The sequence below is a fragment of the Bos indicus x Bos taurus genome, chromosome 25 (assembly GCF_003369695.1).
Source record: "Bos indicus x Bos taurus breed Angus x Brahman F1 hybrid chromosome 25, Bos_hybrid_MaternalHap_v2.0, whole genome shotgun sequence".
NCBI lineage: Eukaryota > Metazoa > Chordata > Mammalia > Artiodactyla > Bovidae > Bos > Bos indicus x Bos taurus.
Window position 1 is genome coordinate 14,541,830 of NC_040100.1, and position 14,794 is coordinate 14,556,623.

General features: G+C 53.5%; 3 protein-coding genes across 11 annotated transcripts in view; 1 reads left to right on the plus strand and 2 right to left on the minus strand.

The window, feature by feature from the left end:
• The window catches only part of CRCP (CGRP receptor component), a 49,268-nt gene extending 38,476 nt beyond the window's left edge, over positions 1-10,792 (minus strand). For 2 of the 4 annotated variants that reach the window (XM_027527321.1, XM_027527320.1), the window contains exon 1: positions 10,712-10,784. The gene's annotated coding sequence lies outside the window, so the exon portion shown is untranslated. Of the gene's footprint in view, positions 1-10,711 lie in introns of all 4 variants that reach the window. The other 2 variants (XM_027527323.1, XM_027527322.1) reach the window with 1 other exon arrangement.
• Positions 1,319-10,128, plus strand: ASL (argininosuccinate lyase). 6 transcript variants are annotated; one of them, XM_027527314.1, is made up of 18 exons: positions 1,327-1,371; positions 1,574-1,628; positions 1,856-1,945; positions 4,049-4,243; positions 4,574-4,657; positions 4,925-4,981; positions 5,087-5,184; positions 6,351-6,428; positions 6,540-6,617; positions 7,001-7,053; positions 7,410-7,472; positions 7,850-7,964; positions 8,106-8,190; positions 8,288-8,347; positions 8,590-8,673; positions 9,495-9,575; positions 9,725-9,831; positions 9,938-10,121. In XM_027527314.1, the coding sequence occupies exons 2-18, from the start codon at positions 1,617-1,619 to the stop codon at positions 10,107-10,109; spliced, it is 1,512 nt and encodes a 503-aa protein (XP_027383115.1). In that variant the 5' UTR covers positions 1,327-1,371; positions 1,574-1,616; the 3' UTR covers positions 10,110-10,121. The 6 variants fall into 6 exon arrangements, with proteins under 6 accessions (XP_027383117.1, XP_027383115.1, XP_027383118.1 ...); XM_027527319.1 differs by lacking the exon at positions 1,856-1,945 and adding an exon at positions 2,325-2,417 and having other exon boundaries at positions 1,354-1,371; XM_027527316.1 differs by lacking the exon at positions 1,856-1,945 and having other exon boundaries at positions 1,319-1,371; positions 9,938-10,120.
• A 14-nt stretch (positions 10,793-10,806) lies between the features above and the next one.
• Positions 10,807-14,794, minus strand: part of LOC113883524 (beta-glucuronidase-like) — a 32,528-nt gene continuing 28,540 nt past the window's right edge. The window contains 1 exon segment of the mRNA XM_027527313.1: positions 10,807-10,908. Within this exon segment, the coding sequence (XP_027383114.1) occupies positions 10,907-10,908 (2 nt within the window). The 3' untranslated portion in view covers positions 10,807-10,906.

Below are 14,794 nucleotides of genomic sequence, written 5' to 3' on the forward strand. Positions count from 1 at the left end.
TTTTCTTCCCTCAGGCAGGAGCCAGAGCTTTGGATTTCTGAAGATGCTCAGGAGATGTGATGATGTAAGAATGTTTCCTTTCCCTCCCAGTCTCCCTCTTTTCCTGGGAGCATACAGGACCCCAGAGCTAGACATCTGCATCAGTGGGGAGTCTTTCCAACACTGGCTCCAATATTGATGGATGAAAGGGAGTAGCAAGACAGGGAGGGAACGGTTTCCCAGGCATAGGGAAGAGCATTTAGGAAACCTTGCAACAGCTTTATGAATTCTAGGAACTCCAAGTAATCCCACACTTGAGTGAGGGCTAAAAATATTCAACCCCCGAGGTATTCCAGCTATTGGTCCAAACCTTCTCAGTTGACTTTCAAGGCCGTTTTACAAACTTGTCCCAACCTACTTCCTACTTCTCCTCCCCACCGCCATCCTCAAGCCCCTGACCCTTTGTTATAGCCACTCTAATGGTTTCCTATTCTCCAAGCAGGTCTTTCACTTTCCCGCCTCTGGCCTCCCGAACCTTGCCCAGGCTGCCCATCCCCTAAAGGGAATGTTCTAACCCCTCCCCTTTTCGCTGAGCTAACGACTCAAAGAACAGGAATTTGAGCAAACTCCGGAGATAGTGGAGGCAGAGGAGTGTTGCAGTCCATGGGGTCCCAAAGAGTCGGACTTGGCGACTGAACAACAAACCCTCATCTTCCAAGACCCAACTCAGGGGACATCTCCCCCAGAATGTAGAATTTCCAGAGCAGAAGTTCGAGACTCCTTAATCCCTAGAACCCGGGCTATCATTTCTGCTGAATAATTAATCATGTCAAGAAAATCTTTCCTGAATACTCCAAGATAAACGCCCCACTCTGCGCTGTCCTCTGTGTCCCGCTGCACACCTTGTCTATGCTTTGTTATGAACTTCTTGAGGCAAGCATCATTTCTTTTTCTTCAGTGTCTAATAAACTGTACCTATCACATAGGCGGTATCGAGTACGAGTTTGTTGAATGAATGAAGAATCGGGCGTGGCTTTTCACCTTTCATGTCCTGTGAGCCCGCCAGGTGCGGCCCAGAGTCTTTACCTCTACCCCTTTCCCGGGTCTCCAGGGCCCGGAACAGTCTGCAGCCTTGAGCACTGTCGCCCAGGCACCACCCTTCCAGTCCCTTACCCTCTCACTGGGGCCGCTCAAGCTCAAATCCGCTCCGGAGACGGCTCCGCCACAACCAGGATTGGAGGGGGGAGGCAACGCCCACCTGGAGAGGCCGCCTGGGATTGGTGTGTCCACCGACTGGAGGCGGGGACAGCGCCGAGCCGCTGCTGACGATTTCCCAGCCAGAAAAGCCCAGCCCAGCGGCTGGGCAAGAGACTCGCGGCGCGGTCAGGCGGCGTAAGTGTTCGGCTGCCGGACTGGCAGGACGGGCGGGAGCGGAGGACGCAGACGACCCGGGAGAGCGCGCTGGGCGCTGCCCACGTCCGCCTCCTCCACCGACTGCCCTCCGACAGGCGCGGTGCCCCAACCCGGTGTCGGACCCGCCCGGGGGACCCCGCCCGGTGGCCTAGGAGGTCGTCAGTCCCGCCTTGTTTTTTAGACCCGGAGGACCTAGGCTCCCGGAGGACAAGGAACCGCCCAACATGGCATCGGAGGTGAGAGGGACCTCGGGGACGCTCGTCCTCCAAGCCTCCAAATGGGGACGAGGGGCGCCCTGGGAGCCAGCCGGGGCGTGACCTGCGCCTGTCGCCCTGGGGTACTGTCCTCTTTGGCTCCAGGCAGGCTCCCTGGCGCACCTGCCAGAGCCCGGAAGATAATTTTGTCCCTTCTTTCCTGTGTCCCCACCACCATCTGCTCTCCCGCGTCCCTCACCCCTCCCCAGCCTGTGTGGCAAACCCACCAACCCGCACTCCTGGGAAAAGCAGCTCTGACCTCACCTGACCTGACAGCGCTCTCGGCCTGGCGGGGAAAGGTGCCTCCCACTCACTCAGCCTCCCAACCTGTTCATTCCTTTCTTCCCTCCCACTCACCCCCTACCCCCACCCCACCCCTCCCCATCCTGTGCCCCTCCCCTGCCTTAGCAGTTGTCCCTGTGATTCTTGTGTTTGTTAAGAGCCAGGAGGCAGGGAATCGTGCCTTGTGGCTCCAGGACCTGGTGGCTTCCTGTCCCACTGGCCCCTCCCCCTCAGAGCCAGAGGACTCCTGGGTTCTCTCCCTGACCGAGTGGCAGGAGTCTGAGGCACAGATCCCTTTTCTTGGGCCTCGATTTACCTGGCTGATGGGGAGAATATTAGCTGTCTGCCTCCTCTGTGAGGTACCGGATGGTGAGGTCATTGCTTTGAAACTTTCAGGTAAAAGGGCTGTTTGCTTGATGCCGAGAAGGGAACCCTGGGCCTGGGAATCACAAGGTGTGGGTTCCAGACCCCTCTGGCACCCATTAGCTGGCAAGTCACTTCCTCTTGGGCCTCAGTTTGTTTACTGAATAAATGGGTTAAGACTGTCTGCTCTGCTAGCTTCTGGGTCATGGCAGAGGGCCTGTGGCAGGGCCTGGGCTTTGCAGCCAAACAGACTTGGTTTCTGAAGCAGTCATTCAACCTCCCTGAGCATATTTCCTCATTTGTAAAATAGGGGTAACCTCATAGAGGGTATAACGGCATCTGGAAATGCCTAGCACAGGGCCAAGCAATAGTAGGTGTTAATAAATCATGGCTAATGACATTAAGAGGGATAACACTGGTGTTTCCTGTGTGTGTTCTAAATTGACTATTGCTGGGAAATCCCTAGCGGTCCAGTGGTTAGGACTCCTGGCTTTCACCACTGAGGGCTAGGGTTCAATCCCTGGTTGAGGGAAATAAGATCCCACTACCTGCATGCATGGCAAAATTAAAAAAAAAAAAAAAAAAAGCTATTGCTCTTTTCTCTCAGCCAATCAATGTCCCTCTCCCCTCACCCCTCACATCTTTCTGGCCCAGTTATGCCCTGGTTCATAGCCGTGCCCTCTGCTGTCACCTCGCCCCTCCCTTGGTGTACATGTGGTAGCATCTCACTCTGACATCCCCCTGGAGTCCTTTTAAGCCTGCCAGCGGCGTAGGAGCTTGGACCCAAGCTCCACTGCAGAATGGACTGCCTTCAGGAGTCCAGGGCTCTGGGTGATCTCTGCTTGCCCCAGGCTGTCCTGTGGGTTGGCACTAATTGGTCTGGCTGCAGCCCCAGTTGTTAAATAGCTGTTATTACTAACAACCCATGAAGGGAGTCCAGGGGCCTGCTGGGGGAGGGGATGCCAGGTGACGCCTTGCTGAAGGCCTGGCTCTGCATCCTGACTAGCTGGCTGAGGCCCTCGGGCCCCAGTGGTCAGGACCAGGGCCCCACGTGGTGCTTTGCTGGAGATCTGGGCTTGGCGGGGCAGCATGAGGGCGAGGGGCGGGTCCAGCTCACAGGGAGGGCAGAGACTGCATCTGCAGGGCAGAGTCCACTGGCAGCTGAGGTTGCTGGGCACTGAAGTGTCAGCTCCCAGCCTGGGGTGGTGGTGGAGAGCCCAGGGGGACATGCAGAAAACAGGAGTGGAGCTAATGCACACCCTGACCCCTGGTAGTCCTCGGCCCCTCCCTGAATAATATCTAGAATTTACTGAGTACCAGGCACTGTGCTGTATACGCAATTAGCTTAATCTAACTGAATACTCACAACAACCCCACCAGATAAATACTATTCTTATTCCTTTTGTATAGAGGGGCAACCCTGAGATTAGAGAGGTTATATAAAGGCCTATGGTTAGGTGGCTAACAGAAGTCTGGGACATTGCAGGGGGACAGAGGAGAACTTATGTCCTCAGTGCCCCATGATGGGAAAGAACCCTAACTTCAGTGTCCAGTCAGGTTCCCACATTCACTCCCTGACCGACTCTGGGAAAGCTCCTGACCCTCTCTAAGCCTCAGTTTCCTTATCTGTCCAGTGAGAATAACCCTACCCACTGGCTCCCACTGCCATCAGACTGGGTAACTCTCCTGAGGGCTCTTTGTGGGAGGCATTGTTCTCAAGGGGGGAGGAGATTAATCGCTTCTGCCCTTCTGGCCAGAGCGGGAAGCTATGGGGTGGCCGGTTTGTGGGCACAGTGGACCCCATCATGGAAAAGTTCAACTCGTCCATCACGTACGACCGGCACCTCTGGGAGGCGGACGTGCAGGGCAGCAAAGCCTACAGCCGGGGCCTGGAGAAGGCGGGGCTCCTCACCAAAGCCGAGATGGACCAGATACTCCATGGCCTGGACAAGGTACTCTCCACACCCCCAGGCCCACCCCAGAGCATGCCCCTCACCCCTTGCTGTGGACGCAGGCTTTCACCAAATCCCCAAGTACAGGCTGCAGTAACATCCCCAGATGACAGGCTTGGGATCTCCCCTCGTAGTGATCAGATGCCTAGAGAGGTGCCCTTCAACCACGTGCAGCGCTGACCATCTCTCTTCATCCCTCAATGCCCCTGTGATCCTGTGGCTCCTGAGAAAGGTGCTCTGGACCTGAGATGCTCGCAAGGGCGGAATGCTGCCAGGACTCAGCTGCCAATGCCTGCCCTCCTGACCCCTGTGTTGCTGCCATCTCTGCAGGTAGCTGAGGAGTGGGCTCAGGGCACCTTCAAACTAAACCCCAATGATGAGGACATCCATACGGCCAATGAGCGGCGTCTGAAGGTGTGACACCCACTGCCTCATCCCCTACCCCTCCCCTCTCTGCCTTGCCTGGGGCCACTTGAGCATAAGCACCACCATTCTGTTCACTTCATCACTGGGACTTCAGAGCAGGAGGCAGCAGCAGAGATGGCAGAGATTAGGCAGATCCAGGGGACCCCAGGGCAGGGAGGGAGAGTCACAGGCCAGGGAGGAAGTGGAACTGCCTGAGCTGACCCCACAGGGCTGTGAGCAGGCAGACCCCAACTGCATGCCTCTCTCCACCCCCAGGAGCTCATTGGTGAAACCGCGGGGAAGCTGCACACGGGACGAAGTCGGAACGACCAGGTGCCGCCACCTCCCTGCCCCGCACTGGGGGCCTTCCTAACCTTGGGGGGTCCAGGGAGCAGAGTTAGGGCTGAGTCCCTGAGTGCCAGCTCCTCCTCCCCCCAGGTGGTCACTGACCTCAGGCTGTGGATGCGGCAGAATTGCTCCATGCTCTCAGCCCTCCTCTGCGAACTCATCAGAACCATGGTGGATCGGGCAGAGGCGTGAGTCCCGGGGTCACCAGGTGGCAGAGAGGGCCAGGAGGGCAGCCAAGGTCTCTGCTCCCCTGAGACAGGTAGCCTGAATGCCAGACCTAAGTGGCAGGGTGAAGAGGGCAGGGGGGCCAGGCTCTGGGGTACTGGGAGCCCCAGAACTCCTGGGCCGAGTGAGGCAGAGCAGCCAGCAGTGGGCCATTTCTTTCAGCATCGCCTACCCACAGCTGGCCCAGCTTGACACGCAGGGGAGCTCACCCTTTGTGGATTCACAGGCTGGAGGCTAAGGCACCAGGCAGGTGCCCTGAAGCCTGAGGAAGGGGCTGGTTTGCTGGGGCTGCCAGAGAGTCCTTTCTCAGCTGCCTGCATCTCAGGTCGCCCATCGCTGCCCAGCACCACAGGCAAAGGAGAGAGCTGAGGGCTGCCTCCCACTGACCTCAGCCCAAAGCTCTGTGACATGACTGCTGAGAAGAGTCTACTTGTGTCAGAGACGGGGTTGAGCCTTCCTTGTCCCAACTCCCAGTAACCCCAGTTTCACTGACTTCACAACTAGGGGAAAACAAGGGCCCAGAAATGTCATCCTGTGGGAGACAGGTGTTGGGAGAATAGGGAGTGAGTGAGTGCTAATGAGTAAGGGTTTCTCTCTTGGGGTGATGGTACACTTTAAATGGGTGATTGGTATATTAATTATATATCAATAAAGTCATTAATATTAACAAACCAGAACCATCACCCACAGCATCTCTGCTACTGTGTAGCCTACGCTAAAATGTTCCCAGCTTTTCTGGGCTCCTCCAGGGCTCCTCTCATGCTCACAAACTCAGCCTCTCAGTGCCAGTGGTACCGGCCGTGCACCTTCCTCCCTGCCCTGGCTCCTGCCCAGATCTGCTGCCAAGGTGCAGAGGCGGGAGCTGAAGGTGTGATCTACATCAGGTCCTACACTCATCCCCTGAAGGCCCCACAGCCACGGCCCAGCACACTGCCTGCTTCCCAACCTTCGCTGACACCATGTATTGTCTTCAGGAGGTCACTTGGTCCCTCAAACAGGCAGATCCTTGGCAAGCCTGCCCTGCTGTTCCCAAGAGGGCCCCAGGCCTGCAGGGTCCCAAGTGTGACAGGCAGGCCTCACCTGAATCTTGAGAGCCCCTCACACACCCTGTCCTTGCTCTTCCCCTCAGGGAACGTGATGTCCTCTTCCCAGGGTACACACACCTGCAGAGGGCTCAGCCGATCCGCTGGAGCCACTGGATCCTGAGGTCAGAGGGGTCATGATGGAGACTCGCGATGGAGGATGTGATTGGGGGCGTGGCAGAGGGGAGGGGCCAGGCCAGGCTGCCCTGACGCTCTGGCCTCCTGGCCTTCCACAGCCATGCGGTGGCTCTGACCAGAGACTCTGAAAGGCTGCTGGAGGTGCGGAAGCGGATCAACGTCCTGCCCCTGGGGAGGTGAGCAGGGCCCAGTGCTCAGAGGGTGGAGTGGGGTTCTTGCCACCTAGTTAACGTGGTCCTAGGGGTTCAGCAGAAGAGGAGGAGCCAGGAAGGACAGAGGGGGACAGGAAGCCAGGCGATCAGCCTCCCTGTCCAGGGTGGGAAGGGGACCATACATGGGCCCTCAGCTCTAAGATGAGAACGAGTATGTCACAGCAAAGCCAGGGCTCCCTGGAGAGCCAGCCAGCTGTGTTTCCCCACCTGTGGGGACAGGTGTCTGGCTCCCAAGCTGACCAGGCTCTGGCCCTGGCAACCAGCACGCAGCATGCATGTGCATGTGTGTGCGGCCAGGGCCTGCCTGTGGGAGCCCTGGTCACTCAGAACCCCACCCCACTCTGCAGCGGGGCCATCGCAGGCAACCCCCTGGGTGTGGACCGGGAACTGCTCCGAGCAGGTGAGGCACCCTGCCCCTCCTTTCCTGGGAGACCATCCTCAGTACCTGCCAGGTCCCACAGACACACACCTAGAGACGGCAGGGGTCTGGGTGAAACTCTGGTTTGTTTCTGTGGACACGAGGCTAGAGTGGCCTGGGGAGGCCATGCTAGGGGTACGTAGAGCCGGGGAGACTCAGGACTCCCACCTCCCTCCTGGGACCTGTACAAGAGACCTCAACTCCTGTCCCTCCCTACTCTGCCTCCCTGAAAAGGGGTCCAGGGGGAGGTGGCTGGGCAACCTGGTTCGGGGAAGGGAGAAGGCCCTTCCCAGCCCTCCAGCCCAGCCCTATTGCCTTCCCTTTCCCGCCTCACTCAGAACTGGACTTTGGGGCCATCACTCTCAACAGCATGGATGCCACCAGTGAGCGAGACTTTGTGGGTGAGTCCTGGGAGCCAAGCAGGAGATGCGGGTTTGATCCCTGGGTCGGGAAGACCCCCTGGAGTAGGAAATGGCAATCCATGCCAGGATTCTTGCCTGGGAAATCCCATGGACAGAGGAGCCTTTTGGGCTGCAGTCCATGGGGTCGCAAGAGAGTCAGACACGACTTAGCAACTAAACAATAACAACCTGGGAGCCAGCCCGCCTGTCCTCCAGGGCCAGTCCCCTGCAGTGTGTGCTGCCTCTGTTCCCCCCACCCTGGTTCCTCTCCAGCTTCCTGCCACCCCCGTATGGCCCACCTGGAGCCTCTCCAGGCTGGGTGAGCAGCAAGACAGGCCTGGTGAGCAGACAGTTTGCTCTCTCTTTTCTCCCACAAGCCGAGTTCCTGTTCTGGGCTTCGCTGTGCATGACCCACCTCAGCAGGATGGCTGAGGATCTCATCCTCTATGGCACCAAGGAGTTCAGCTTCGTGCAGCTCTCAGATGCCTACAGGTGAGGCTGCGCCCACCCTCGCCTAGCCCTGCAGCCCCCGGAAGGGCTTGATTCCTCCCCACCCCCACCCTGGGCAGAGCTGCCCAGCAGACCAGCCAAGTGGCGCAGGAGCCCCTTCAGCCCCAACATCTGTGTCTCCAGCACCGGAAGCAGTCTGATGCCCCAGAAGAAAAACCCAGACAGCCTGGAGCTGATCCGGAGCAAGGCGGGGCGAGTGTTTGGGCGGGTGAGCCAGGCAGGGAAGGGGGCACAGCCTCAGGGCTGACCCAAGGGTCCAGAGGGAACATCCTGGACAAGCTCCGAAGTCCTCCCTTTCCCCGCAGTGTGCTGGGCTCCTGATGACACTCAAGGGACTTCCGAGCACCTACAACAAGGACTTACAGGTTCGGGACCCGCCTGTTCTACCTCACACACCAGTTCTTGGGGTCTTGGCTCATCTGGGCAGGGGCCCCACAGAATTGCCACCTCCCATCATGTACACCCAGCCCTTGACCACCCTGAGAGCTCTCTCCTCTTCCTCAATGTGGGGTGTATGAGGTGCTGTGTGTTCCCAGTGGGAGGCAGTGGGGGTGCCTCCGTGGGGACCCAGCTCCTGGGGCCTTACTTCCTGCCACGTGTCTCCCAGGAAGACAAGGAAGCCGTGTTTGAAGTGTCCGACACCATGAGCGCTGTCCTCCAAGTGGCCACTGGTGTCATCTCTACCCTGCAGGCAAGACACACCTCTTCTCCCCGAGGCTCTCAAACTTGGGGGTGGTGTGCCAGGAGGGTGATCTTGAAAGGAGACAGGTGTGGGTGGGTCCGGAAGACCTGGGGCAGAGGGAGGGGGTATGTGCTTGGTCCTGCCCTGGGAACAGTGAAGAGACACAGTTAAGCTGCTGCAGGAGAATGGAAGTGGGTTAGATCCAAGGAGCCCCCTCAACTGGCCTGACCAGATTTCTTTTTTAAACGCTTACTGTGGGAGAATTCAATATACAACAGTGGAGAGGATGTATGATGACCCCTGGGCTTCCCCAGTGGCACAGTGGTAAAAGAATCCGCCTGCCAATGCAGGAGACCTGGCTCCGATCCCTGGGTTGGGAAGATCCCCTGGAGGAGGAAATGGCAACCTGCTCCAGTATTCTTGCCTGGGAAATCCCATGGACAGAGGAGCCTCTAAAGTAGTGGTTCTCAAAGTGTGGTCCCGGGATCAGCAGTATCAGCATCACCTGAGAACTTGACAGACCTGCAATCCTAGGCCCCCCTGCAGACCCACTGAATCACAGGCTCTGGGATAGGCCACACGATCTATAGTCTAATCAACCCTGCAGGTGGTTCTGATGCATTCTAAAGATCAGGAGGCAGCCCTGGTAACACCGCTAACACTTGTCAATAGTTGGGAAATGGTAGCTCAAGCAGAAAGCAGGACAGGGTGGGTGAGAGGGGGTGTGTCCAAGGCAGGGGACATCCTGACTGAGCGGGGTGGGTCTGGGGCGGGCAGCTCCAGGACCCAGGGCCCCTGGATTCACTGCTGGCCTGGCCTGCTGTCCCCAGATTCACCGTGAGAACATGGGACGGGCTCTGAGTCCTGACATGCTAGCCACTGACCTCGCCTACTACCTGGTCCGAAAAGGGGTGAGTGTGGGGCAGCCAGGGTGGAGGGGCCAGGGGACAGGGATGTTCCCCAGGCCGGGGTTGGGGGGGCCATGGGGGCGCCAGCACCCCAACAGAACAAGGGGTGGAGAAAGCTGTGTCAGCACTGCCCTCCTCCCTGGCTCTCCCAGATGCCATTCCGCCAGGCCCACGAGGCCTCCGGGAAAGCCGTGTTCATGGCTGAGACCAAGGGGGTCGCCCTCAATCAGCTGTCACTGCAGGAGCTGCAGACCATCAGGTGCGTCCCCCTTCCTGTCCTCCCCCCATCTGCTGGGAGGCAAGCCCAGGCCCTCTGAGACTGGGCTGGCCAAGAGGTCCTGGCCCACCTCCGCCTTCCCCCTCAGCCCCCTGTTCTCGGGCGACGTGAGCCACGTGTGGGACTACGGACACAGCGTGGAGCAGTACGAGGCCCTGGGAGGCACCGCGCGCTCCAGCGTTGACTGGCAGATCGGCCAGCTGCGAGCTCTCCTCCGGGCACAGCAGACCGAGAGCCCTCCCCACGCCTCTCCCAAATAAAGCGGGCCCTGGAAGAGGCTGTGTGTGTTTCCTGCCCAACCTGTCTGCCTCAGTGGTGGGCTCTGACGGGTAGCGGGTCTGTTGAGCGGGCAGTAGAGGTCATCAGGGAGGTGGAAGAACCGGGTGACATAGCTCGAGTCACGGATGCTGACGGCCCAAGGGGGTCTCACCTGCACCTACCTCCTCCGCCCCCGGCGCAGGCCCCACCCCCATCACCGACCCCGCGCAGGCCCCGCCCCCGTCACAGCCCGGCCTCACAGTGATTTCCAGCCTTGGGTGTCTAGGCAGCACTGGCCTCCTTGGATCCGTGGTGGGACCTGACGGGCTTGGCTCACCCAGTCAGCCCCGGTCCAGCCCCCTTCCTTCTGGGGCCCTCCCTAGGCTCCCCTGCTCCCATTCTCCTCTGGGTTAACCCAACCCTTCCCTGGACCATCCGGCAGCACTGCACGGTGCCCCCTATCTTCTTAAAGGGAATGCTGTATCTGGTAGCAAAGTTGGTTATCCGGATAGTGAGTGATGCCTGGCACTAGGTGAGCTCCATGCATGGGTAAAGAACACTTTCTCCACCCTGAAGAGTAATGTACAAAATGGCAAGCACTGACCTTGAGGTGAGGCCCACAGACAGGTGGTGCCAGAGGGGTCTGCCCATGCTGTGGTCGAGGGAAAGGATGGTCACGTTGAGGCTGCAAAGAGCCTGAAGTGAGGTCTGGCACGTGGTCACTGTTCAATAACAGCGGGTCCCCAGAGCCAGCAGAGATGCAGAGACCTCTTTTATTAATACACAAATCTCACCAAAATCCTGATAATAAAACATAAATTTCAGACATTTCTTAACAACAAAGATAAGCAAGCTAAACACAAAGTATGAATAAGTCCTCCAAGTGAGTCTGGGAGCAACGAAAAGATTTTGTAAATTAAAGAACAAAAACTCTGGCCTTGGGGGACAGTACACCAAATTCCCAAAAGGGTCAAAGCTATGGGTCACAGCATCTTCTAGAGCAGTGTTTCTCAAAGCCCGGGTTCCTGACTATTATCATCATCTTCAAACTTGTTAAAAATCAAATTTTCAGTCCCCACCAAGACCTGTTGTTCTTCAGTCGCTAAGTTGTGTCTCTTTTGTGACCCCATGGACTGCAGCCTGCCAGGCTTTTCTGTCCATGAGATTTCCCAGGCAAGAATACTGAAGTGGATTGCCATTTCCTTCTGCAGGGGATCTTCCTGACCCAGGGATTGAACTCACATCTCCTGCTTGGCAGAAAAGTCTTTCCCACTCAGTCACCTGAGAAGTCCCTAGCAAGACCTACTGAATCATTTTGGGTGGGGTCCAGCAATCTGTTTTAACAAGTGCTTCAGGTGATCCTGATGTGTGCTCAGGTTTGAGAGGCACTGATCTTAATCTTGTTACACAAAGTTGGGGCAGACCAGCAACATCCACCTCACCTGAGGCCCGCCCTGATTTACTGATTCAGAATCTGCACTTTAACAAACTACTCAGGTGATTCCTGTACACTCTTAAGTAAGAGTCAGAAATGCTGATTTGTGGATAAACAAGAAGGCTTTATTTTATAGTACAGGAAACTATATATTTGGTAACTTGTCATATCCTTTAATGGGCTTCCCAGGTGGCTCAGTGGTAAAGAATCCACCTGCCAGTGTAGAAGATGTGGGTTTGATCCCTGGGTTGGGAAAATACTCTGTAAGAGGACATGGCAACTCACTCCAGAATTCTTGCCTGGAGAATCCCATGGATAGAGGATGCTGGTGGGCTACAGTCCATGGGGTCACAAAGAGTCTGACATGACTTAGCAACTAAACAAAAATAGTTGAATTACAGTGTTGTGTTAATTTTGTGTTAATAGTTGTGTACACTTTGTATATAGCAAAGTAACTGTACATCTATATATACAACATATATATACATTCCTTTTCATATTACTTTCCATTATGGTTTGTCTCTGGATATTGAATATAGTTTCCCATGCTGTACAGTAGGACTTTATTGTTTTATTGATTCTACATATACCAGTTTGCATCTGCTACTCCCAAAGTCTCAACCCAGACCTCTCCTACCCACTGTCCCCTTAGCAGCCATCAGTCTCTTCTCTATGTGCCTGATTCTGTTTCATAGATTCATCTGCATTGATGTATCTTTTGACTGATCTTTCTGCTTTTTTATAAGAACCCTTGTGATTACATTGGAACCACCTGAATAAACCAAGATAATCTTGTCGCAATGTCCTTAACTTAATCACATCTTCACTTTTTATCATGTTAAGTACCAGGGATTATTCAGTACCAGTTGCAAGTTCCAGGGATTATTAATCAGCTTACTACATTCTGTCTGGCTCTCAAAGATTTATGTCTGTCCCACATGCAATGTGCATTCACTCCATCCCAAGATCCCCCAAAGTCTCAACTCATTACAGCATCAGCTCAAGTTCAAACTTAAGTCCCATATCTCATCATTTAAAATGGGTATGAATGAGATTTTGAGTATGACCCATCCTGGGGCAAAATTCCTCGATATCCATGAACCTGTGATTGTGGTGAGGATTAAATGAGTTCATACATAAAAATTCAAGAAATAAGAGGACTTCTGTGGTGGTCAGTGGTTAAGAATCTGCCTTCCAATGAAGGGGATGTGGGTTTGATCTCTAGCCAGGGAAGTAAGATCCCACATGCCTCAGGGGAACTACTGAGCCACAACTACTGAGCCCACGTGCTCCAACAAAAGATCCCCACATGCTTCAGTGAAGATCACTCACGCCACAAGTAAGATCCAAGGCAATCAAATAAATATATATTGGAAAAAATAGCCTTTTAAAAAATTCCAGAAATAAATTATCTGCTACTAAAATATGCCGTTTCCTAAAACAGGAACAGGATAACAGTTATAGACATTTCAGTTAAAAAAGACAAAAGGGAAATTCCCTTGTGCTCCAGTGGCTAAGACTCCATGCTCCCAATGCAGGGGACCCAGGCTCAATCCCTGGTCAGGGAACTAGATCCTAAATGCTCCAACTAAAAGATCCTTCATGCTTCAATAAGATCTAAGATTCTGCATGTTGCAACTAAGACTTGGTACAGCCAAATAAGTAAATAAATATATAGTTTTTAAAAGTCTCTGGGCTTTTCTTCAGGAAGGGAGGACAAAATAAATTTATGGGTTTGCTAATCTAATGTTCTGCTAATCTTGAAAAATACTGATTCTGATGAATTTTTGTATGAAGCAGAATTACAGTTAAACACATTTAACTTAAAAACATTGAGAGGCAAAATATCATATATTGCATAATTTATATAAAACATCCGGATTAGCTAAATCTGGAGAAAAAAAATTAGTGGTGGCTTAGGGCCGACTGGGAGGGGCAGAAGGATAGATAACTAAAAGGCACACAGGGTTTCTTTTTGAGGTGATGAAAATAATGATGGTCGTACATATACATGAATATACTAAAGTTCATACTGAGAAATTTGTATATTTCCTATTAAATCATTTCTTATTAAAAAAAGTTATATACTTTAAATGGATGAATTATGTATGTGAATTATATCTCAATAAAGACATGTTTAAAGACATTATAAATCAACTATACCACAATAAAAATTTTTAACAAACTGTTTAAAAAACAAACCCTATGATGCTCTTGGCTGAATCTACCATGAGAAGACTATTTTCAGCAACCGAACTGTCAACACTCCAGAAAACATCAAATCCCTCTGGAAGGACACACTGTCATTGGGAAGGGCCCAGAGAGATCCTGCAGACCGACAACAGCAGGCTAGAACTCAGCCTCCTGGGAAGGAATGGGAAGGGACTCGGGTTAACAGTGCAACAGAGAGGAACCAGTTCCAGCTCACACAGTCTCTAGCCCAACACAGCACGTGATCAAGGGTGTTCCACTGGGCTTCCATCACAAGACAATGTCTGTGTGTGCTCACTTCCCCATTCGAGTCCTTATTCTGGAGAGCAGGTGTCATTGAAATCTGAAATTTCTTAGATGAAAAATCTGCAGGGCTCATATGAGGCCAGGGATTGTTTAATGGGTATCTCACGTCCTGAAAGTGATTTGCATTGACCTTAAATCAGATTCATCTGCTTTGATCCAATAAGCCACACAGTTAAAAAATCAGGATATCAGGGACTTTCCTGGTGGTCCAGGCTAAGACTCCATGCTCCCAATGCAGGGTCCCATGCTAAGACTCCAATGCTCCCATGCTCCCAATGCAGGTTCTATCCCTGGTCAGGGAACTAGATCCCACATGCCACAGCGAAGTTGAAAGATCCCATGTAGAATACTGACCTAAGACCTGGCACAGGCAAATAAATGAAAATAAATATTTAAAAAATAATAATAATATCAGAAAAATCTGGATGTTATCTATGAAAAAGAAACCAGTCTTCAGGCTGTCAATAAGATCTAAGACTTGTCTAGCTATGGAAACAAGAAGATGCCAAACGATTCCCAGGACCTGTTTGTGATATCTTTAAAATACAATGAAATTTGACCTTTTTTATTTATTAAAATGTTTCTTATTATTACAATTTTTTTTGGCCACACTGTGTGACATGTGGGATCTTAATTCCCAGACCAGTGATCAAACCCATGCACCATGCACGGGACGCACAGAGTCTTAATCACTGAACTGCCAGGGGAGTCCTGAAACTTATCTATTGGAAAAAT